General features: G+C 42.2%; 2 protein-coding genes and 1 long non-coding RNA gene across 4 annotated transcripts in view; 2 read left to right on the top strand and 1 right to left on the bottom strand.

Moving 5' to 3' along the window:
- Positions 1 to 15,756, bottom strand: part of LOC309380420 — a 48,030-nt gene extending 32,274 nt beyond the window's left edge. The window contains exons 1-2 of the long non-coding RNA XR_014172917.1: positions 15,219 to 15,756; positions 14,384 to 14,538 (exon numbers count right to left, since the gene is read on the bottom strand). This is a non-coding gene — a long non-coding RNA (uncharacterized lncRNA). The remainder of the gene's footprint in view (positions 1 to 14,383; positions 14,539 to 15,218) is intronic.
- Positions 1 to 25,555, top strand: part of KIF5C (kinesin family member 5C) — a 316,620-nt gene that overhangs the window by 173,682 nt on the left and 117,383 nt on the right. The gene's annotated exons all lie outside the window — the stretch shown is intronic.
- Positions 15,822 to 25,555, top strand: part of EPC2 (enhancer of polycomb homolog 2) — a 53,427-nt gene continuing 43,693 nt past the window's right edge. Inside the window, exon 1 of one of the 2 annotated variants that reach the window (XM_081928902.1) lies at positions 15,822 to 16,242. In XM_081928902.1, the coding sequence (XP_081785028.1) occupies positions 16,090 to 16,242 (153 nt within the window). In that variant the 5' untranslated portion in view covers positions 15,822 to 16,089. The remainder of the gene's footprint in view (positions 16,243 to 25,555) is intronic. The other variant, XM_081928901.1, reaches the window with a different exon arrangement.

Consider the following 25,555-nt stretch of genomic DNA (forward strand, 5'->3'; position numbering starts at 1 on the left):
CTTCACTGGTCATTGCCATTGGGAAAAATAGGTTCCAGCTAATCAGAGATGTTACTTCTTGCATTTTACTCCCTGTGTGTCTGCTCTAAAATGTTTGTGTATTAACAGCGGCTTGGCTTGTGTATGTGTCAGTCACAGGACAGCTGGAGTAATGGATATTTGGCAAGCTGCTCTCCCCTCAGGTAATTATTAGGTGTCTCAGGAAACTGGCTTGCTAAAGGGCTGGTCAAGGGAAAGCAAATGGAAATGTGTTTGTTTTTAAACAGGTGAGGATAGCCTCCAAGTTTGTGAAATCTGGTTTTGGACCAGAACCCCAACTCGTCCTAACCAGAGTCAGGGCCACAATACTTGTTGAGGGTGCAGAGCTATTAACTTCACCGCTGGGATTACCTGCATACACGGCTACAATTCTGGAATCCTAGCAGCCTAATTAAGAAAAGAGAAGGGAGTAGCCTTTTTTTATATAAATATGGGAGTCAGAAACCCTTGTTGATCTACTGCAGATCACACAGAAATCGACTAGCAAATTCCCATCTACTTTCTGCCTATTCCTAGTCTGTGCTGCTCTAGTAGGAACACTGAGGGGTAGACAAGATGGTGTCCATCTCATGTTGTTGGACTACAACTCACATCATCCCTTAGCATTGACAGTCCTGGCTGGGGCTGATGGGAACTGAAGTCCAGTGCCACCTTATTTTTATTTTATGTATTAACTTAGTAGTCACTTGTCACCCAAAGGTCCCCAAATGACTTAATGCTACACATGCACACACACACACACACACACACAAATATCACAAGGTAATAAAAATGCAGGGGGTAATACAATACATCAATATATTGTCTAATAACATACGGTATATGGAAAAGCAAAAACATAACACCTGGAAATAGATATGTGTGCAATAAGGATAGAGACATCCAGTGATTAAAAATGGGTAACATGTTTTTTCTGGATTTATCAGAAGTTCCTAAGTTGTTGCTTTTCCCCCTCTGGGCCAGTTAACACACTCTTGCTTGGAGTAATAGTGATTGTCTGTCAACATATTGCCTGCCCCACTAGCCTCCATCGACAAGGAACTTTCACAGAACTGATTTGTGATGCCCGTTTTACTCAGCCAGGCGCTCACATCATTATAGTTGCAGCTATCATGAGATGATAGTTATGTGAGTTGGTCCCACGTCATTCCTAGAAGTCATTGCAATAAGGCACTTCACATGCACATCTGTGCCAAGGGCTTCCAAGTACCTTATTTTGACAGCCTATATAACTTTCAGAAGCTTCAAACTTGCTGTATTAGCAATGCTATATGATGCCTGAGCATGGTCACTTTTGGCTATTCCATCATGCCGCTTTGCATTATAAAACTTTAATGTCAAGAAATCAACTTTCAATGGAAGGCTTTTCCATTAAACAGCCAACCCTGGAAATAATTAACCCCAATCAGCCTATGTTGGTGCTCAGATAATTGGGGGAGGGGAGTTAGCAAAGGAAAATAATCTGTCCTTGTTAGAGGATGATGGCAAGAAGGGAGAGAGGTGGCTGCTGTAAGTCAAGTTGTGTGTGCTTTGTTGGTTTGATAAAGTTATTGCATGAGAGGGTCCACTTGTGGTCTCCACTTGTGCAGCAAGGCTTCTCATTCCCCTCCCCTCTCCATGTCCTGCTGTGTGAGAGCTTGAGGCTCATATGAGAAGCCTGGCTGTGTGCCATCTCCAATGTCCTGAGCACCAGCAGGACATTGGAGAGCTCCCAGGATCTTGCTGAGACAGCAATATATACTACTGTCTCTGCAAGCACCTAGATCCATGAGAAGCCTTGTATGTCAGTTAACTGACCCTATAGTGGTGAACCCCACCTTCCTAGAGGAGCTGGTTGACTGTTAAAGGGCTCTTGCCTTATTTTGCAGTCTTTGACAACACAAGTATTGTGAGAGACTTCTCTGAATCAGAAGAAGGCAGCAGGACAGTGTGTTCATGCCACGCAGGTCCTGAAGAAGGTCCCGTCAGTCCCTGCCCCCCCAATGGATATGGCTGAAGCCTCATCCTCCTTGGTCTTCCATCATACAGTGCATTGTCATGGGTCATGGCACCCTGCAACCTCATTGCATCCCCAGAATCTACTCCAGAAGTTTGGGGAATCATCTGGGGCAAATTGGGTGGGGTGCAAGGGAAGAAAAGGAAGTCCTATTGTACAAGCTGATTTTCCCTGCACAAGCAAGCAACATTATTGGATATCACCTCAGATCAGAAGTACAGAGAAACAGGAATTATGTAAAATTACCTTTGCTACTATGTGAGAAGTTAGGGATGGCCAGTTTGCCAAATGATTGCATGCAAAACTGCAGTAACTGACTGCTTTCTTAATCATTAGTTTTCACCTCAGTCTTTTGCATGTGTGTGAGAGAGATATTAAATCTAATCAGCTTTTTAAAAGAGAGGTACATTTATTAGTTCCATTTTGCAGTCATTCAAGAATGGTCCCCTAGCAGTGAGGAGTGGCCTTCTAAGAACATTTTGATTTCCTGCCACCAGCCTAGTTCCTGCTATCACCACATCCTGTTATAATACTTTCTTTCAACTGAGGACTCGGTTGTGGGGTGTGTGATTGGGGTTCTGGTTTTTTTTTCCCTTAAGGGAGTTGCATTTGTTTGTGATTAAGATATGGAATTGTAGTGAGAACCTTTTTATGTACAACGCAATCTTATGCATGCTTACTCAGAAGTCAATCCCACTATGTCTTAATGGGACTTGCTGGCTCTTACATATGGAAGCAGAAGATTTCAACCTGAAGTCATCTTTTCTCTTTAAAAAAATCCCATAGAATTAACTGGGTTCATTTTGGTGTTTTAAAGTCAGTACAGTGGTACCTCAGGTTACATACGCTTCAGGTTACAGACTCCGCTAACCCAGAAATAGTGCTTCATGTTAAGAACTTTGCTTCAGGATAAGAACAGAAATGGGCTCTGGTGGCGCTGCAGCAGCAGGAGGCCCCGTTAGCTAAAGTGGTGCTTCAGGTTAAGAACTGTTTCAAGTTAAGAACAGACCTCTGGAACAAATTAAGTACTTAACCTGAGGTACCAATGTACGTTTAGCAGCTAGAGTATTTGTGACATAAGATAAATTCCCACTCCAGGTCACAAATCTCTCTGCATGACCTTCGGCCGGTCACTAAAACTCAGCTTAACTTCACTGGATTGTGTGAGGGTTAAATGGGTTCTTCACTCTGAGAAAGGATGGGTCACAAATACCATTTTTATCTCAATATTGGAACTTTATGTTGTGGGTAAACATCCAGGGCAGTTTAAGAGAAGGAAGAAGGGCAGAGTAAAAAAACCAAACTAAATGTTGCTTGGTGGATAATATGTTGAATCAAGACATTGACTTGAGTTTGACACACTTCAGAGATAGACCTTTGAAAGAGCTAGTAGGGTTGGGTGGGAATTATCCAAATGGTTGTTTCTGCAGTAGCAAGAGATGTCATGATTCTTTTTACTGTGAGCTTTTTATATATATATGGTATTGTGCTGATAGGGTCACACCTTCCCAACACTTATTTGCATGGGGACAGAAGATTTTTAAAATAGTGCTCCACTATTCCTGCTTGTTAGCACATTAGCTCCTATATTCAAGCCATGTGACTACAGCCAAAAAACACTCCTTACTCTCTGTTTCAACATACTCTGTAAAATGACAATGTCTCTCTTCTCCATTCACTGTAAGGTGATTTTGGTTCTAAGGATAAGCGAACATAATAAAGGAATTTTGTATATTTACATGTATCACACAGGGCCGTGGGCATCAGTCTGCAGAGTATCAGGAAACAGAACACAAGTGCAACAAAGATGTAGAGTCAGGGGAAAAAGCCAAGGCAGAGATGTAATGCAAGAAATGCAATACAGCTATCTGCCCATCACCCATTCCCACCACCCTTCTGAGTAATACCCCTCCCCACCTTCTCACTATATAGAAGGGTCTGGAAACTTCTGTTTCAGTGTATCTGAAGAAGTGTGCATGCACACGAAAGCTCATACCAAGAACTAACTTAGTTGGTCTTTAAGGTGCTACTGGAAGGAATTTTTTTTGTTTTTTCTTATATACTTCATACAGCCAAGGGGAAGCCAATAGCCAGCCTGGGTGGATGAAGCCAGGCTAGATCTGGATGGTTCTTCCCTGAGAGGCTGCATTTATGCAGCTCACCACATGGGGCAGTGGTCAGCAGTCCTTGAAAAATATATGATAAATAAAATATATGATTGAGCCAAGTTCCATTAACTAACAGAATGGCAGATAAATGTTTTGTTTAAAGTCTAATATGTGGACATAACTATGAAAAAGATTTATCCTGAACTCCCCCCGCCCAAGAATTTTGCATAGGATTATTTTCTTTTGTCTCACAACAATCCAACCAAAAGATTTCTATTTAGTGATAAATATTTTATAAAGTGGTAGACTGCAATTTTATCCCTTCATAGACATGCAGCAGCACAGAAGAAGGTGTGCATAGCTTTCTGAGACCTGTGAGATAAATGACAAGAAATAATTTCCTTTTACATGAGGAAATGATTCCTGTATCAAGGTTCCAAAAGTGCTATATCTCACAATTCCATAATGTTCTATAACATACACAGGGATGGAGAACCTGTGGCCCTCCAGATGATACTAGGACTCCAGCTCCCATCATCCCAGACCATTGGCCATGCTGGATGGGGCTGATGGGAGTTTGAGTCAGACAACATCTGGAGAGCCACAAGTTTCCCATCCCTGTCCTACCTGGAACAAACCCCAAATAGGAGGGAGGGAGGGAGGGAGGGAGGGAGGGAGGTTGGTAAGGGATGCGGGGAACCTAGGACTTGCCAATCAGAAGGTCGGCAGTTTGAATCCCTGTGACGGGGTGAGCTCCTGTTGCTTGGTCCCTGCTCCTGCCAACCTAGCAGTTCGAAAGCATGTCCAAGTGCAAGTAGATAAATAGGTACCGCTCCAGCGGGAAGGTAAGCGGCATTTCGTGCGCTGCTCTGGTTCGCCAGAAGCAGCTTAGTCATGCTGGCCACATGACTCAGAAGCTGTACGCCGGATCCCTTGGCCAATAAAGCGAGATGAGCGTGGCAACCCCAGAGTCGGCCACGACTGGACCTAATGGTCAGGGGTCCCTTTACCTTTTTAGGTAGGTTGGTGGTTGGTGTTGTTATTTCATGCATGACTGATTAATTGCAATCACTGGGAGAAAGACCTGGGATTGTAATGTCACTTCTACCAAAGTATAGGTGTAAGCTTAGAAAGCTTATACATATGTTCATGTTGACCCATCTGATGCTTAGAGAGTTGCGAACAGATCTAGGCTGTTCTTTGCTGGGTCATTATGATGAGATTCCTGGATAATCCATGAGCTGCATTGATGACTGCAACTTGGTGAATGATTTTTGAAATCAATTGGCTCGATTAATTTAAGTCTAGCTGGCCTATGTATCTATGTTTGAGTGGATTTTCAACAAGCCGTTCTCTCCCCCTGCCCCCACGCAACTTTTCTAGTGAATATTTGTTTGAGGCTTGTCATTGTACCAGTGTAATCAGAGTGCAGGAACAGCAGCTCCAGGTTTTAGAGATATTTTGCTGCGGATTTCCATCCCTCCTCCTCCTGTGCAAATGTACAGTAGACATGCTTTGCTCTCCCCAGGTCATTTTGTGAAGATATGTGCTGTATCGTGGAAGATTTGTGGCTTTAGGTGGCACAAGAGATCAAAACCGGAGCCCTGTGTACCATTACAGGTCATGCAGTGGAGTTTCTTGTAATGTATTTTTTCCTAGAGTACGGTAATAGGGCATATTTTGCTGACAAGATGGTATACACCTATGTTTTTAAAAACTGGCTTGAAGCATAGAAATGGGCCCATAAGTGCTCAATGTTTAGAAAACAGCTATAGGTTTTATAATAATTCAGAACAAAAACAGTTTTTTCTGCAAATACAATTTTCCCTCTGTGGCTTTTGAGCAAATGAATCATTATGCAGATAGCATTCTGGTACCCCGGCCTCTAAAGCAGAGATTTCATTACAGTGTATTTTGTGTGTTACCATTTTGAAAACATGTTGCAGTAGGAGTGAGGAGTGGGGTGAAATGATGTTCTAAACATTGTCTATTAATCAGGATCTGTTAATCAGTAGACCAAAATATATACCATATATACCAAAGAAAGAACAGATCAGAGGAAAATATATGAAATATAGTATGAAAATAATGCTATGTATCTCATCTTAAAGGTCTAGTATTAATAAAAATGTTCCATACATAAAGCCATTAAAAACCAGTTCCATAATTCCAAAGTTGCATTGGGTTGGTTCCCATTGAAATAACTGGGATTTGACAATGTCACAAGGAGCTTTTCACACTAAATTCCATGGGACCCAAGTTCAGCAAACTTTTAGTCTGATTCTAGCCCATTGGTCTTAACTCTATTAAGGTAAAAAGCAAGCAGAAATTTTCAAAACTTATGTACAGTATAACTTTGCCCTGAACAAGTGTACCAGCTGACATCCTGATATCCCAGGGTTCAACAGAATTAACATACTACAAACATGATGACTTCTCTACAGTATGTGTGCATTTAGAATAATTTATATACCTCCTTATATTCATATAATGTTAAGGCATTTTACAGCCATCTAAAATAGAATTTAAATCAATAATTTTAAAAATAGGATAAATGAATTTATTTATTTCTCAACTGTTCTTAAATGTTCTTTCAATGCTGATTTCAAATCTGAAATCGATTTTCGTGTACATGCTATAGTTCTCTTGCAATTTCTGACTTTTGCCAATATGTCATATTTACACTGGGGATAAGTGGACACTGACAAGTTGATCTACCCTAACCACATGGTAATTATTGTTTTGCAAACTTAATTTTTCTTTATTTTTACGGCAAAAGTTGGAAATTGTAAGATAACTATAGCATGTACACGAAAACCGATTTCAGATTTGAAATCCGCATTGAAAGAACATATAAGAACAGTTGAAAAATCTCATGCATCAGAAAATGAAAAATAAATAAATTGTGATGATCTGAACTAGGAGTCATGGTTTATTTTGCCCTTGCAAACTGCAGTTGGACAAATGTTGGTTTCACATCATAGTCTTTTGGGAGCAAAACAAACCATGATCCCTAGTTCTGAAGCAGTGCTAAGCCAGGGACCATGGTTTGTTTCTCCTGCTAAGGGAGGAGGAACGTGGGAGCCAGCTGCACGTTCAATACAAAATGCTGTCCGAGAGTGCATTATGTGGTAACGTAGCAAGGTAGTTTATGCTGGCTCACCCTTTTTTATGGTGTTACAACCAAAAAAGCAAATAAAGATAGTGCTGTAATCATGCCACAGTTATTCCAGCTTTGCTTTAACCATGAAATTACAGCAATGATGGAGTTACTCAGTAGGAGTGTGGGTTAGAAACTAGTGTTATTTTGCTTGTGTGTTTTTTTTAAGAAGAACTGAATAACAGTAGAATTAAGATCTTAGAAGGTAAGCTGTTGTACTCATTGCGCGCGCACATGTGCGCGCACACACACAGACACAGAAAGTTAAATAAATGCCTTGCTGTTTTTTCCTTCTAAATGTTGCTTTATAACCAGCTATTCCCCCCCCCCCCCACTCAAATTTCAGGACTGGATATTTCTGGAGTGAACTGTATATTTAAAAATTTACCATAAAATGTTAAGACATTACTGGGTTCATCTTTAGGAAAGCTTCTAACCTAGTAGCTTTCTGGCATCGTACGTATCATTTCTAAACAGTAAGTTCTTTAACCGGGAGAAGGAGGGAGGAAAGGATTCAGATGGCTAGCCCTGTAAACTCTTACAGTAACTTCAGATGAAAATAGTTTGGAACAGCTGAGATGTTTAACGCTCTGAGCAGGAGCCACTCAGCATGCTTAGTAGCTACTTTGATTAAGCTTTTCATAAATGACAAAAACCCATTGACATTGATAGGACAGAGGAGCCTTTCATTTCATTTGGGAGTTTTCCGCAAAAGGGAGAAAGAAGGACTTCATAGTCTTTAGTGGGACTCCAAATCCATTCATCTATCTATCTATCCATCAGAATGCTCTGCACTTCCCCCTTGTGAAGAAGATATGCTTTCTGGCTATTCAAATGTTGTCTCCTATCAAAACTTGCACTTCAACATCTTACGTTTTGTAAAAGGTGCGGCATACTTTTCCAAAAATTATGAAAGCTTTAAATGTGTAGCAAACTGGGAAATTGCTTTTACACCCCAGCTTTTTTTTTTTTTTGCCACATTGCTACAAAACCTGTTAATGTGTTGAGTCTGGTTCAGAACTTTTTTTCATCCAGAACTCGGAGGAACTGAGTTCCAGCACATCTCAGATGGGCACCATTGCCATTATAAAAGAACAAGGGTAAGTTCATAATGAGTTCCACCACCTCTTTTTCTATAAAAATACCACTGGGCTGGATGAAATGAAAGGTACCGTATTTTTTGCTCTATAAGACGCACCAGACCATAAGACGCACCTAGTTTTTGGAGGAGGAAAACAAGAAAAAAAATATTCTGAATCTCAGAAGCCAGAACAACAAGAGGGATCACTGTGCAGCAAAAGCAGCAATCCCTCTTGCTGTTCTGGCTTCTGGGATATCTGCGCAGCCTGCATTCGCTCCTTATGACGCACACACATTTCCCCTTACTTTTTAGGAGGGGAAAAGTGAGTCTTATAGAGCAAAAAATACGGTAATCATCAGTTCAGGTCTATGCCCAGAAATGATAAACCTGGCAGGATTGAACAGATTTCAGAATAGCAAAGCAAACCTCCTACTTGCATGGGAGTAATTTGCCATTTTCACATGCAGCCCCTAAGAAGCATGGGCCCAACACTTTTTCCATGCTTTGATCTCCTTTGCTGGAATGGAGCAATTGCCTAAAAGTCATGAGTTGCCAAGAAATATTTACAACACTGCCCTCAACACTTTGACTAATGAGCCATCTCACCGTAAGGTGCTGCTGGTGATTAAAGGTCTATCAGCCACATGACCTGGCATACATTACAGAAACCTGGGTGAGACTGACCTTCTCCCAGCTATGCTCTCTTAGGTATTCAGTACAGCCCCAGCAGATGTTTGGGGAGCTGGTGGGGCAGAATGCTGCCATCATTTACAAAAACTGCATCTCACTTACCGGGAAGCCTGATCACTTTCAAGGGTTTGACATTTCCCCCTTGAGTAACAGCTTGAACTAAGGCTGGGATGCAAAGGAAGAGAGAACTGAGATAGAGGGCACTCCCTGTTCTTTACTTTGAAGCAGGCTCACTTGGCACCATGGAGAGATGAGGTAATTGACAGGTGGGTAGCCTCACCTGCCAGCCAGATCCTCTCTCCCACTCTTGCTCTAGACCTGGCAATCCAATATCCATTTACTTCCCTCATCCACAAAACCTGTCCTGCCTCTTCACTTCCTTCTTGCTAATCATTGCAGCCCTTCCTGACTCTTAGCCCAATGGGAGGTTTTTATCCCAGTCCTCCTTGAATGTTTCTTTCTTCAATTCCATGTCTCCCTACCACCCATTTTCTCATCGGGTTTCAATTTCTTAGTTCACTGCCTCCTTTGTTACATATTCTTCAGGGACTTGGCCAAGCTTTCCCAGCACTCCTGTCTGTCTCCCTGTTTCACTCAGATAACTCAGATGCCTCTTCTCTTAAGTGCTGTTTGGCTGTTTCAACTCCCTCCTCTCACATTCTTACCTCAGTTCCATATCTTCTATACCCTTTTATTTAAACCTCATACTTTTTCCTTCCTTCTCTTTTCAAATGTTACTGTTCTTCAGTCGATTGCCTACTTTGCATCTGTACTTTAGTTATTTCTCTGCATTACCTCTGAATCCTCCTCAGAGTGTTAAGTGTTCACCACAAAAGTTTTTTCCCCTGTTTTTAGGACCTATGAGGTTTCAATCTTTGCTCGCAAAAGCTGAACTATGAATATTGTGCTGCTTTCAGCTTTTTTTCCTGAGCAGCTGAGATGTTCTTAAGTGTACCATGCCATCACTCCACCCAACCTCCAAAGCTTCATCACCACAAACAGAATTCAATATAGTTTTGATGTGCATGCAAACAAATGCGTAGAATGGGATCCACCTCTACAAGCTCTGATGATAATGATGCTTTGAAGGCAAGAGGGGATAGTTTTAAAAGAATTAAACTTATGGTGTAGATAGCATGCCATAGCACAGATTTACAACAAATAGCTGAGCAGAATTATTAGCCAGTGAATAAATGACTTCTCCTTAGCTAAAAATAGCGTGTTTAAATCTTACACAGTGAATTGAAGGGAGTCTGCACTTTACTCAGCTAAATACTTTCCAACTCTCTAAATGCATGACAGCGAGATATGTATTTATATTTAAATACTCAAAGACCTAATTTAAATTGGAAAATTCAAGCCACTATTAATTTGAAGCATGGCTGGTGCAGGAGCTCTAAGCCATCTGCTTAAGGAAACAACAAATAATAATCTAAAGTTTATCTATGAAAAAAGATTTCCATCAATGCATAGCCTTTTAATGGATGAAGCTAAGATCTAGATGTGTGATACTTGTGGTGTATTCTTGCCATTAGGATGGATGGTAAAAAGGGTTGTTGTTGTTGAGTCGTTTAGTCGTGTCCGACTCTTCGTGACCCCATGGACCAGAACACTCCAGGCACTCCCGTCTTCCACTGCCTCCCGCAATTTGGTTAAACTCATGCTGGTAGCTTTGAGAACACTATCCAACCATCTCGTCCTCTGTCGTCCCCTTCTCCTTGTGCCCTCCATCTTTCCCAACATCAGGGTCTTTTCCAGGGAGTCTTCTCTTCTCATGAGGTGACCAAAGTATTGGAGCCTCAGCTTCAGGATCTAACCTTCAAGTGAGCACTCAGGGCTGATTTCCTTCAGAATGGATAGGTTTGATCTTCTTGCAGTCCATGGGACTCTCAAGAGTCTCCTCCAGCACCATAATTCAAAAGCATCAATACAAACTACATGTGATATTAAATGTGTTGTTTGATGTTGCATGTGTCCTTTAAAACTATGGGTTATATCTAAAGCAGCATCAGTGGAGTTCTGCTGATGCAGCAGCACTTCTGCTTCCTGTATTTCCCCCCTGAGCTGCCACAATCTTCTCTGGAAGGTCCCCCAAACCGCCAGAGCTGATTTTGAGGACATGGGGAAGGGGCCCCAGGGGAGAGGAGGGGAAAGTTCTATCATAAGTCTCTTGTTCTAGTAGAATGGAAGCACTAGATAAAGGTAAAGGTAAAGGTACCCCTGCCCGTACGGGCCAGTCTTGCCAGACTCTGGGGTTGTGCGCCCATCTCACTCAAGAGGCCAGGGGCCAGCGCTGTCCGGAGACACTTCCGGGTCACGTGGCCAGCATGACATCGCTGCTCTGGCGAGCCAGAGCCGCACACGGAAACGCCGTTTACCTTCCCACTGGTAAGCGGTCCCTATTTATCTACTTGCACCCGGAGGTGCTTTCGAACTGCTAGGTTGGCAGGCAAGCACTAGATATTGCCCCCCATAAACAGCTGGCATGAGAGTAGGGGGCTGTCCTTGATTAGCATATCTGAGAGGACAGCCTGACAGCAGTGCCACAAAACAGCTGACTGCTGGAAATACCTGGCAGAGCCATTAGCTAAAGACAATTGTTCCATTTATTTAAAGCCTTCTGGCCCTCCTGTGGTAGTTCAGTGGCAATGATCTTGCCCTTTTGTCCGCCCCCATCTGAATATGTTAATCACACACCCCATTCCATCAGTAATAGCCAACGTGTTAGAGATGTTTTTCATGTGCAGATGCCCACTATAAGCATATGAATGGGCAAATGTTCTAAAAGTAATGGTATATGAGTGCAGGTTTTAAACATGTTTTTAAAATACTGTTGCTAAAAACAGATAATACATGTGTACAACCTGGGGAAAAGATTAGGGAATATATTAGTTATTACTTGGATGATGGGATAGCATGGAAAGTGTCTCTGCCCTAAATCCACTGCAGTATGCTAAAGGCTGTCCTTGGAAAACCACCCAAAGGTTTCAGATGCCCTGCAGAATGCAGCTGTCTTCTTTCTTCATATAATGTCTGCACTCAGATCTTTGGGCTTTATCCATTTATGCTTCTGGGGGCAACTGGAGATGCTACTGATGATCTCCCAAAGCATTTAATGGCATTTCTGCTCAGTGCCTTGTTGTTTTAATTTAGTTGTGTTGTGAGCAATCCTTCAGGGTGGGATTTATTAGTGCTGCTTTTAGTTGCTAATTCAGGTTGTTTTCAGTGGTGCTACTCGTGGCACTTAAGTCTTGGTGACAGCGGGCTGTATGGCATTATGAGGGCTTAACTATTAGTAATGCATTGGCATGAAGTGGGGCAGGGGACTAGATCTTATTTTCATGACTCTTCCAGGGCGGGTTTAGTTCTATAAATTGCTTTTAGCAAAGCTCCATGTCCACATGGCATTGGCAACAGCACTAATAAATCTGCTAGCTAGCAATGTCTAATGTTTGAATGTTACTGTGAAACACATAGTTAGACAGAGCAAGCTGTAACTTGGTTAAGCATAAGAACATAATAAGAGCTCTGCTGGATCCAGTCAAAGGCCCATCATAGTCGAGCATCCTGTTCTCACAATGGCCAACCAGATGCCTATGGGAAGACCTGAGTGCAGCAGGCAGTACAGTGGTACCTCGGGTTACATACGCTTCAGGTTACAGACTCCGCTAACCCAAAAATATTACCTTGGGTTAAGAACTTTGCTTCAGGATGAGAACAGAAATCGTGCAGCGGCGGCACAGTGGCAGCAGGAGGCCCCATTAGCTAAAGTGGTGCTTCAGGTTAAGGACAGTTTCGGGTTAAGAACAGACCTCCAGAACGAATTAAGTTCTTAGCCTGAGGTACCACCGTACGTGCCAATCAACATTTTATCCATAAGATCATACCTTCCATTTAGGACTGTAGTCTTATTGTTTTGCCCAAGGTAAAAAAAAATCAACCACATGTTAAGCATCTAGATAAGCATTTTGTCCACTGACTGGATTTTTGCGCTTCACAAGCAGCAGCCATGACAAAAGTTAGGCAAGTGGTGTGAACTGACTGTAACATTTTGTGCTAAACGTTGTCCAGGTATTGTGAGTGTGTCTATGCAGTTATAGACACACTTTTATAGACAACCAGCTTTTCTTCCTGGTGCCATGTGGATGCCACCACCAAGTAATAAATGGATAATGTTGGCATAAGCATAGGCTATGAATATTTAATATCTTTATTCATACATGTGCATATACATATAATAATGCAGTAAGTATAATTTAGGGATCTGTGTGAAGGGAATATGATTCTGTGTGACACAGACAAGTGCTTCTAACTGGTAGTGGTTGGAATAAAAATAAAGTCAGTTTGTATATGCACATTAATATTATGTAATTTAACAAAATCACTATGGGCAGCAATACCAGGCCCCTAGATTAATAGCCCACGATGATCATGAGAAGATAATTCAAGTCACACATTATTTCAACACTTCCTTCTCTGGATGCTGGACAACAGTTTCATCTTCTCTTCCTAGGCTGTTGTTTTTTTCAGATGGCTTGAGGTCTAGGTAGTCTGTTCCTTTACTGTGATCTGAGCATGTATGTCAACAGTCAATTTTATTCACAGTATGATCACACTGGACAATGTTTTATGCAGTTCTACTTTTAGACATATGTTCATATTCACTAGAGCAGAGGAAACTGTTTCTATCGTTCAGCTCCATTCATAGCTGTGGCAAAGAAAGTAGAATGCAGACACAATATTGGAAACAAAGAATGTCTTTTGGTACAAAAAAGAACATCCCACAAAAATATTCAGTGCCATTCTAGCTTCTATTTCGAATGACATTAAACCGAACCGATCTTCACTTTGAAGCCCATGTGCAAAATAATGATAAAAACAGACAGGTTATCAGGTTTGCACAGGCACAGCAGTAAATAAGAATTTTTTCTGTTCATGTCTATTTTACATAGGGAAATGCATGAGCTAAGTTTCATCTTTGGATCACTCTCATTGTATTAGGTAAAATGTGTATTTGCCTGTACATATGCACATCAACATACCAGTACTAGTACTAAATTACTGCCAGAATTTGTATACATCATAGCTTTGTGTGGTGTCTTTAAATTAAATGCCAATTATGTTTGAAAGTCTTATTGCACATGTGCAGGGATGGTGTTCACCAACTATGCATGCACAATAAATTCACTTTAACGTTCATGGTGTTGGTGCAAATGTCTGCTTGTTAATAAAGAACAAAAGCTGAGGGGAAATGAGGTCACATTATTTGATCAATGTAGGCTTTTATTTTGCATTACATATGGACTTACAGTGGTTCTCATTTCAGTCTTCTTAATACCAAGTACTGTAAGTTTACTGGATGCAGTGAGGACCTCTTGAAAGTAGGTAAGTTTTTGAGCTATGAGCTGCACGTCCCAAATCCAAGCTCTCCTCAAACTCTTACTACTGTTTTGCCAGCAAAGAGCTATTGAATATGGAGAAATCAAGCTAGTTTACAGAGCTTTAACTGAAAAGTGAACTCTTGAAATGTGTTATATATACATCTTTTTACTGTCATATCTCTTCGTTAAGCGCTTCTTGACTATGAGCTGTTGCTGTATTATATTACGTACACTATTTTATTATAAAAAAATTAAAAAGAAGATTCCACGAGCATCTTTCAATGCTCAAAGTACCGTATATTTTCCATATATTTTCCATATTTCCATTAGGTTTAAAATTGGGGCTAGGTAGTGCTGAGGGGTGTTTTCTTAATTTGGAGTCCCCGAAAATAGGGGGCGCCTTATACATAGGAGCTTCATACACGGAAAAATATGCTACTGTACTTCACATGCATTATCTTGGGAGTCCACACAACAACCCAGTGAGGTAGGCAAATAACCTGCATTAAGATTAGTGTGGGTGGGTGCTGACAGCACCCTACTTAAGTTTTCTTGGTGAATAAAAGATCATAGATAATTCTCATTATCTAGTCTCTTATCCCTGATGCTAAACTAAGTCTCGGGTTGTTTGGAAGGCGACTAGAATCGAAAGCGGGGTTCTCAATCTTGGCAGAGTCACCTCCGCTGAAATGCCCTTTTCTATTCTGCTACTACCAATGATATAGAAAACAGAAGAAAAAAGCATGGGAGCTCTGTTCTTCACCTGTTATTCCAGTCACCCGGCCAGCTTCACACATTACGCAGAAGAAATCCAGACCCAGGTTTGCCCCGGGTTCAGCGTTCAACAGGGACCTTCCGAGCGCCCATTGCTGCCCCCCCGCCCTCATACACGTGCCGGTCCCCGTTCGTATTGTTATCTCGAACCCGTGTGAAAGAGGAATGTGTGAAGCCGCCAATTCCTTTATAAATAGAGGGTTTAACTGGAGAAGGCATGTGTGTTTTATGCATTGGGGGGGGGGGGTTGGAAGTTTGCTGGTGGGAAGGAAAGGTCCCGACGGCGCTCTTGGAGCTCTTCCCTCAGCAGCGCCTCGGCCGCTTTATCGCCTTCGGCAGCGGCGTCCGCTGAGGCGAAGGAACGGCGAGCGGGTGGGGGCGGGAAGCAGAGCGAGAGCGAGGCGGCGGCGGCAGGGTCTCGTATCCCTCAGCCCGCTCTGCGGGTTACCCGGCTGGGGCTGCGCGCGCAGCCTTCCCCCCCCCTCCTCTCGCTCTCCCCACTTCTCTTTCCCCCTCCCACCCCTCCTCGCTCCGCTCGCGCGCTCGCACTTCTCCTCTCTCCCCACCCCTCCCTCTCCCCGCGCTCTCGCGTTGGCTGCCGGGATCGCTGGCCGCTTTGGTTAATGTCCGCCATGTTTGCCATGGCGCAGGGAGCGGATCGAGCGAGCCCGGCGCGGACCTAGGGCTGCGGGCGGCTCTTCGGCGGAGCTGTTCCGGGGCGGCGGGGCTCTCCATGGTGTGTCGGGCCGGGTCCGGGAGCGGCTGGGAGGCGGCGGCGGCGAGGCCGTAGTGAGGGGGTCCCCCCTCACACACACTCCCCCCCCAGCCCGGCCCCGGGGTGTTATTGTGAGGGGGAGACAATGAGCAAACTCTCCTTCCGAGCTCGGGCGCTAGACGCCGCCAAACCGCTGCCCATCTACCGCGGCAAGGATATGCCCGACCTCAATGACTGCGTCTCCATCAACCGCGCCGTGCCGCAGATGCCGACTGGCATGGAGAAGGAGGAGGAATCGGTAAGGGAGTCGCGCAAGTGGGGGGGCACCATTGTTTATCAGACATCTCCACCCCCCCTCCCCTCACGGGAAATAGGCCATTGGCATTCACCAAGCGCCGCTACGCACGCTCGCCGCCGCAGCGGCGCACGCTCCCTATGGGGTCCTGCGTAAACAGCGCAGCGTAAACTCTCCTCCGGCGCCGTAAGCGGGGCCTTGCTCCGCCATCTTCTTTGCGTCCCCAGGACTCGCGAAGTGTTTTGATTAAGGAGGGGCGGAGAGAGTGAGAGGGGAAGGCTCTTACGCTGGCGGAAGAGAAGGGAAGCGCAAAAGGCGTCCTTGAATGGGAGAGTGTGCGCGCCGGCCGTTTTTGTCGGAGCTTGTCTTCTGCTGCTGCTGTTTGGTCTTCAGTTTCTGTGCATTAGGCGGGCTTGGGCTTAAAACGGCAGCCGCTCCTAGAGTTTCCCATAAGCTTCTTTGCTTTTGACGGAGTGTCTTTATTCCAGGGCATCAGACCTTACTTATAGCAGATATTGTTTCGTACACATTTGCTCTCGTACCAGCACAGCGAATGATGGCAGCGCTGTATCTGGCTGGGTAAATAGCAGAGATGTACGTTAGGGGAAAGGAAGCAGGGTTCTGTTTCCGTTTGAGTTTAATGAAATAGTGATGTGCTTAGCTCGCAGGGAATGGACCATATCCCAAGACTCGGAAGCTGTCATATTATTTTGACAGCTCGCATTTCTGCATCCAAGTGGGGCTTAACGCTGCCAGTTTGCTTTGGCTAACCTGTGAGCCGTGCAGAACAAAAATACGGGATTTTTATGGTTTACGTTAATCTGTGTGATCCAGCACTGTTCCGTTATATTTTGATTTGTTTCTGTTGCCAAAACAACACTGACAGCACAATCCAGTACATGCATATACTCAGAAGCAACTACCACGGAGTTCAATGGGGCTTACTGCTAAATAAATGTGTATAGAATTGTAATTGAGACTTAATGATTCACAACAGAGGTGTCTGCAAGTGACCACTAATGTTGGAAATGATGACAGTTGTTTGTGGTGGTTGAATGTATGTAATGGGCTGCAGGTGTGAAATACCAGCTTTCTGTTAGTTCGCATCTCTATTAGGTTGTGATAGTTTGATTTAATTCATTGTTGTGATTTCAATTAAATGTTAAGGTTGCTTTTGTAGTATAGGTATAATCCTTTGCTGTATGTTATAGATAAGACACCTGCTGTCTGTATTATTTGTGCTTCTTGAGCAAACCTGCTGAATTAGTTTTCTTAAACGCTGGAGTTGCATATTGTTCTGTGTACAAGCTGCCCCTCTAAAGTGGCTGTGCTTGCATGCAGAGCTGATAGTAAATGTATCCTCAGAAATTTCTTCAATGAAATTATTTCTCCGCCTCATTGCCAGCCCACTGTGTGTTGGATTGGTTGTGACTGTTAGAAGAAGGTCGCACACTTTGTGATTGGCTTCCTTGTTTGACTGTTAAAACAGAGAGGCATCTTTGTAATCATTGGTAACTCATGATTATGACCTCATTGTATTTTTTTGCATTATAATTTATAATATATTGAGTATTGTTAGTACTTCAACTGTTTTAACCCTTTTAGGAAGTGAATTAATGCAAATGTGTATTTTTAAAGCAAACTATAATGTAGTTTATATTTACTAATTTAACTGCTTTTTTCCAGTAGCTGTTTAGTTTAAAAGAGATCAGATTTATATCGTTACAGGCAACTTACACTTTGTAGAAAGTGGAATTAATATTCTTTTTAAAATCTGGATATTAAATTTTGCAAATTTTGTATATAATTTTAATAAAAAACATTTTAAATTATTCCAACATATACAACCTTTATTAATGTTTTTTATGAAAAGCAGTCATAATTTAAAGTTAAATATGAAATATGTCTGTTGAAAACAAAATTCGCTAGTCTCTTTCGGACATTCTCACAGATAGGTTAGGTTGAAGCCTTGCTGTACGGTCATGTGCATGTTTAGCCAGAACTAAGTCCCACCGTGTCTAGTGAGTCTTACTTCCTAGTACGGCTCTATTACCCAGAGTGTCTTTTGTGCAGATATCTGGCCCACTTAGACTGCCACTTAAAATATATATATCTCCTTTCAGCCACATTTGTGAGGAAGGCAACTAATAAATATGAATAATATTAATGTTCTAAAGCAATCCTATGCACACTTACTTGGATTTAACATTGAAAGCAATGGGCCTTATTTGAGTAGACATTTATAGGATTGCATAGTTAGTAAGCTTCAAGCCCAATGCTAGCCATGCTTACTAAAAAAATCACATTGATATCAGTGGGATGAACTTTGAAACAAATATTTAATTTAATTTATACATTTACATATTCTTCTGATGAACTCCACAAAGAGGTTTACATACATCAAGAATTCCCAAACTGTCCTGCGGACCACCCAGTCATTTGTGAGCCTCATTCATGTGGTCCACAGCTTGTCTGGATTTGTGGCTAAAGACAAGAGATGGCATATTCATTGCATTAAATAGTCATCCTGATTTTTAATTGTCTTTTATTTATCATTGTAGTTATTGTTATAAAATATATAAGAAGCAATAAAGACACAAATAAAAATCATAAAGCATTTGGGACAGTGCATCATTAAAAATCATTAAATAGTCCACTAAGACCCTTCAGTTTTCAAATGATCCATGAGGGGGAAAAGTTTGGGAACCACTGACGTAATTAAACCCTCAGTATATCTTGATACCTACTCTTTTGTGAGGGTTCTTCTATACATGGCTGCCATTTCTGATCTGGCATCCTATGCCATTCTCAATACTTCCCCATGAAATTGTTGTCAGGAAAACCTGGCACTGGTTGACTGTTTTTCAGTGGGACCTCTCCCATTGAGCTTCTGTGCCAGGCTGCAGATGCAAGTCTGGTGCTGGGTTCTGTCTCCGTAGAGAGGAAGTGGCTCAAACAAAAGAAAGGGCTGCTTGGACAAGATGGGAACCAACCATTCTTACCTAGACCAGGCATAGGCAAACTCGGCCCTCCAGATGTTTTGGGACTACAACTCCCATCATCCCTGACCATTGGTCCTGTTAGCTAGGGATGGTGGGAGTTGTAGTCCCAAAACATCTGGAGGACCAAGTTTGCCTATGCCTGGCCCAGACCAAGCTTAGTTATTAAAGATGCACCAGGTCCAGTGTATATACTTCCTCCTATGGAGTGGCCACCAAAAAAGCCTGACCCTGGACTTCTCTTTCTTTGGAACGCAGATATTTTTGGCTCAAGGTGCTGTCTCTTCCTCTTTGACAAAAGGGGTTTGAGGATACAGTATCCATCCTTAAAATGGTATCCTTGCCATTTCTATAGCCCTATTGAACATGCAAGAGGTAAAAGTGGAAAGGGACTGGAGTGCACGTGCAAGTCCTGATGCAGTGCCCCTGCATGGCAGGCTCTTCAGACGATCATACATTCAGCATAAACATCTGAAGGAAGTTCTATGTGTGGAAGCTTCTAGCCCATATTCAAATGAACATGCTTTGATTTTTTCTTCCAGACTGTCTTGCTTGATGTTGATGCTGTGGTGATGTTTATGTGTGTTTGCCTATCTGCTCCCCATGTTAGAATAGGACTTCTAACTAAGCCTTATTCAACCTTGTCTTCCCAGATGTTGTTTGGCTCCAATTTGGAACAGCCGTAGGCTGCATAGCCAATAGTCAAGGAGGTTGGGATTTGTAGTCCAACAGGATCTGGAGACTCAAGAAGGCTGTTCTAACTTTAAATAAATTGAATTTCACTTCATTCACATCCTCTTGGTTGCTCTCTACTGTATTTCTGTTTGAGAAAAGCATAAAGGCTACTATTACAAGTGGGTCTCTGATGTAATAGGGTGGATATATACATGCAGTGGGGCGCAGGTGGCACTGTGGGTTAAACCACAGAGCCTAGGACTTCCCGATCAGATGGTCGGCAGTTCGAATCCCCGCAACGGGGTGTACTCCGTTGCTCGGTCCCTGCTCCTGCCAACCTAGCATTTCGAAAGCACATCAAAGTGCAAGTAGATAAATAGGTACCGCTCCGGCGGGAAGGTAAACGGCGTTTCCGTGCGCTGCTCTGGTTCGCCAGAAGCGGCTTAGTCATGCTGGCCACATGACCCGGAAGCTGTACGCCGGCTCCCTCGGCCAATAAAGCGAGATGAGCGCCACAACCCCAGAGTCGGCCATGACTGGACCTAATGGTCAGGGGTCCCTTTACCTTTTTATACATGCAGTGAGGCATTATAAAGTAACCTCAGTTTTATTTCTTTCATGCAGTTGTACGTGGAAAACATTTCAGTCACATTTCAGTCAGTTTTGCTTATAATTGCCATTGATGATGGCAGTGCTTCTATAAATGGTCTTAAAATAGTGTGGGAGTGGGTTGACAGAGTTTATAACTAGACTGGGTATACTCTTTTTGATCTTTAAAGTGTGGGATAATGCTGCAAGGTAACCCAAATTACATTGTTTGAACCAATTCTACAACAGGCTTGGCAGGATCAGGGTACTGATTACAGTGGTACCTCGCAAGACGAATGCCTCGCAAGACAAAAAACTCGCTAGACGAAAGGTTTTTCCGTTTTCGATTTGCCTCGCAAGACGAATTTCCCCTATGGGCTTGCTTCGCAAGACGAAAACGTCTCGCGACGTCTAAAAACAAAGACATGTTTTGTTTATAAAGTTAATTTATTTTCCCTTCAGTTTTTGAACTGCTCTTTACAGTATGTGTGACTTTAAAGAGCAGTTAATAAACTGTTGTTGTACCAAATTTGGCTTTGTTTAGACCTTTTTTGACCATAGGAACGCATTAATTGATTTTCAATGCATTCCTATGGGATTTCGTGCTTCGCAAGACGAAAAATTCGCTAGACGACAAAAATTGCTGAACGAATTAATTTCGTCTTGCGGGGCACCACTGTAATCTTATTAAACGGTGGACCCCTAATAAAGAGGTGCTGTATCTCTCTTCTCCCCCTGCCTGGTGTAAATAACTATTTTATTTTTTATTTAGTACTTGCATAGCTTTTTTAGGGATCAGTTCTGCTGGTACAGAATCACAGAAACATGAAGTGGAATAGATTTAACTTTGTAGTGTTGCTTGTGATTGTAAGGTATAAGTGGAACATGACAATAGTGCCACTTGAGTACCTACGATAATTAGATGCCGTTCCACTCAAATAAAATTAGTACATCATCTTCTCTGCTCTAGGTGGTCACTGGTGGAGGCCTGGACTGTGAGGCCCTAGAATTTAGCCCTATGGTCCAGCCTTAAGCTGCACCACTGTGGTTATAAAGGCAGCATTAATTTTGATAATATTAATGCATACATATTTTAAAATCTAATTTATGCATAAAGCACAAGAGACAGTTGTGCATTAAATAGTAGATTAAAAAATATTTTACTAAGCTTTGTTTTCGTGGTTTTTTTTTTTGAAAAACTACTAGCACATTTCACGTACACATATGATCATCACCATTCTTAGCAGTTCTGCAGCTATCAGAATGAAAAACTTGTTTAGAAATGTTAGGAGGTGGTATTCTGTACTTAGTAACAGTGCAGTTCTAGCCATGTCCACTCAGAAGTAAGTGCTGTTGAATTTGATGGGCTACTCCCAGATACGTTTGCAGCCTAAAGCTGGTGGGGACCCTGGGGCCCTTCAGCTGCTGCTGGACTAACAATCGCATCATCTCGCTCATTGTCCATGCAGACTGAGTTGATGAGATTTGTAGACCAGCAACATCTGGAGGGTCTAAGGTTCCCCAACCTGCCTAAAGCCTTAGAACACAAGCCTTTTCATGGTATTTACCAGCAGCATGGCAGAATCCTAAATCATTAACATACAATGGAAATTTACAGAAATGTACTTGCAGCTTGGTAGTTTTGCAGTGAACTCAACAAGAAGTCACAGCCTAAATCAGGGGTTAGCAAACTTTTTCAGCATGAGGCCGGTCCACTGTCCCTCAGACCTTGTGGGGGGCCAGACTATATTGGGGGGGGGAATAATAAATGAATTTCTCTGCCCCACAAATAACCCAGAGATGCATTTTAAATAAAAGGGCACATTCTGCTCATGTAAAAACACACTGGTCCCCAGACTTTCCGCGGGCCAGATTTAGAAGGCGATTGGGCCGGATCTGGCCCCTGGGCCTTAGTTTGCCTACCCATTGCCTAAACCTATACAGTGGTACCTCAGGTTAAGTACTTAATTTGTCCTGGAGGTCCGTTCTTAACCTGAAACTGTTCTTAACCTGAAGCACCACTTTAACTAATGCGGCCTCGTGCTGCTGCCGCGCCCCTGGAAGACGATTTCTGTTCTCATCCTGAAGCAAAGTTCTTAACCTGAGGTACTATTTCTGGGTTAGCGGAGTCTGTAACCTGAAGCGTATGTAACCTGAAGCATATGTAACCTGAGGTACCACTGTATTCTATTGTCTTTGCTAACGCAAACTGAAGATAGCTGTGTAAGTTTCTTAAGCTAATAAATAATGGAATTTACACACTTTGAAATCAAGTTTTAGTTCAGTTTGAGCTATACAAAATGCTGTGTTCAGATATTCTGAAAAGGTTTTCGGAGTGTGAACACAGCCCAAAGAGAAGAAGTATCAACACACCTGTCATAAATGCACTGCTTTCCAGTAGAGAGCCACATGAATGTTTCCATCCATTTGTTTGCCTCCCTTGTTGGGACAAATGTTGATGGGAAATGGTGCCTCTTACTGTGGCCATATTCAGGTCTGATTTCCTCCCCAGGGTTTGCATTCTGCTTGGAGGGTTTTAGAGTGTGTGAAACAGCCCAAGTGACTTCAACTTTCTAGAACTTGGTCTTTTGATTTAGCCTAATGGGAATGCAACAACAGTGACTGAATTTAATCAGTTCAGTGGATTATGTAAAAGATTTTCCTCTTTAGTTTGAGCAAAGGAGAGAGACAACACTTGACACAGATGCACCTAAAGCAAAAGTAAGTGCATCTTGGAGTATCATAGAATTGTAGAGTTGAAACTTGGAGGGGACCCCCAAGGGTAATCTAGTCCAACCCCCTGCAATGCAGGAATCTGAACACTCAGTCCCCATCAGTTTGAAACCATCCCGGACCTTGCTGGGCTTTGTAACTGAGATAGTTTCAGCCCAGTCCTGTGCGTGTTTCCTCATAATTAAGTCCCAGTGTGTTTAATGGGATATATTGTCCAATAGATTTGCAGATGATTGCAGCAGTGACCATGGAGCTATCAAGAAGAAAGATGACTTTTGATTTACTAACAATGCAATTCTAGATATGTCTGCTCAGAAGTAATCTCCACTGAGTTCAGTGGAAGGTGAGTGAGCATAGGATAGCATTGTTAATGTTGATGAGGATCTGCTATGAGGTCTAAGCATTGCCAAACCATTTGGATACTGTGGCCATAATAGTATCATATTTAACTTCAGTGCAAATTGAGAATTTCCCAGAAGACCTAATACAGTCAGTCCTTTTAATCTTAAAGGGTAAATTTTCTTAAAATAAAGGTGGGGGTTGGGAAGCACAAACTCGGGCATATGAAGGGTAATTGATGGTAGAGTAAACCATTAGTGAGCAAGTCAAATGCCTTGATTCTGTAAAAAGAAATATATACATATAGGCTAGCTTGCACACATGTGGAAATGCACCTGGATGTACATGCTCATCCTAGCTCTGTTTAACTGTCTAGATATGAAGTGTGTTGTGAATGAGGATGCAAAGTCATAGCCACCAGTTATTACATGTTACTAGTTGCTTACGACTGCAGCCACACTCTTTGATGCTAGTGTTCTTACTGTTATCTTATGGTATGAACCAAATCTTGATATTAATATGAAATAAATAAAAATATTTTTTTAATAGTCTGAAACAGGAAATCAGTCACACAGCCAATGGGACTATTAGATAGCTATGGCGGGAAAGGAGTATTGAAAGATGACAGGGAGACTCTATGGAAGCTAAATGAACTATTTACACAAATTTTCATTGTAGAAGAGTTGATGGTTTTGAGGAAATGATTTTGAAGACACAAGTGGAGTGACACAAGATATTGAGACAAAAACAGTTGGGAACCTTTGGCCTTATATGAACCACATTTCCTATCATGCTTGCCCGTGTAAACTGATAATACTGCAAAGGACAGAAATGTAATGTTACGTTACGTTACGTTACGTTACGCTATGTTAGATGACACAGAATTATTATTTTTTTCTGCAACAGAAAATATTGCTTCACTAGATTTTAGATAATTTTTAGATAGTGTCAGTAGACGTGAAATTAGAATGATTTGGTAGATAAAGGCTAAATTTGGATTTAAATATATTTTGAAAAATTACAGAGTTTCTAAGCAATTTTTATCAGTAACTGCTTAAAAAGGGAGTTGAATAAATCAACAGGTGGTTTGCATTAGAGGGAAGTTAACAATGGAGTTCCCCAAGAATCTAAATTTGTAATAATTCTAGTTACTAATCAGTGATCTGGAGTAGGATGAAATAAATATAATTTATTAATTGCACAGAATTATTCAGGATGTGCAGGCTGTGGAAGACTCCCAAACGACCTTTTTAAATTGGTTGACTAGGAACCAATTAGTACATTAGATTCAATGTAACCTCGAGCACATTAAACAAATAAATAAACCAAAATAATGTCTCATAAACTGAGGATGTCAAAAGTGGCTGTAACTGTTGAGGAAAGAGATATTGGGGTCACAGTAGAAAGCTTACTGAAAATGCCAAATCTTTGCCAGTGGTGGTACAATGGACTGAGCAGCTTAGTATGCTTTCTGTATTTGAACATGTATCCTTCTGTAGACTGCAATTTCCAAATTTCTCTTATTCCAGATGGGCCTCTAATATTGAATTCTTTGCCCACAATGTCATTTCTGCTTTGGGGCTGGTTGTACTGTTGGTAGTAACTAGATCTTTGTTCCTAGAACAACTTTCTGAGCTGGGAAGTGTTTCCAAGTATATAAGCCGTGGGTAGGCAAATTAAGGCCTGGGGGCTAAATCCGGCCCATGGACGGTCCGGGAATCAGTGTGGTTTTACATGAGTAGAAGGTGTGCTTTTATTTAAAATGCATCTCTGGGTTGTTTGTGGGGCCTGCCTGGTATTTTTACATGAACAGAGTGTGTGCTTTTATTTAAAATGCATCTCTAGGTTATTTGTGGGGCATAGGAATTTGTTCATTTTTTTCTTCAAAATATAGTCTGGCCCACTACAAGGTCTGAGGGACAGTGGACCGGCTCCCTGCTGAAAAAGTTTGCTGACCCCTGATAAAGGCATTTCAATCTGAC

The sequence above is a fragment of the Podarcis melisellensis genome (genome assembly GCF_964234715.1).
Source record: "Podarcis melisellensis genome assembly, chromosome: 1".
NCBI classification, from domain to species: Eukaryota; Metazoa; Chordata; class Lepidosauria; order Squamata; family Lacertidae; genus Podarcis; species Podarcis melisellensis.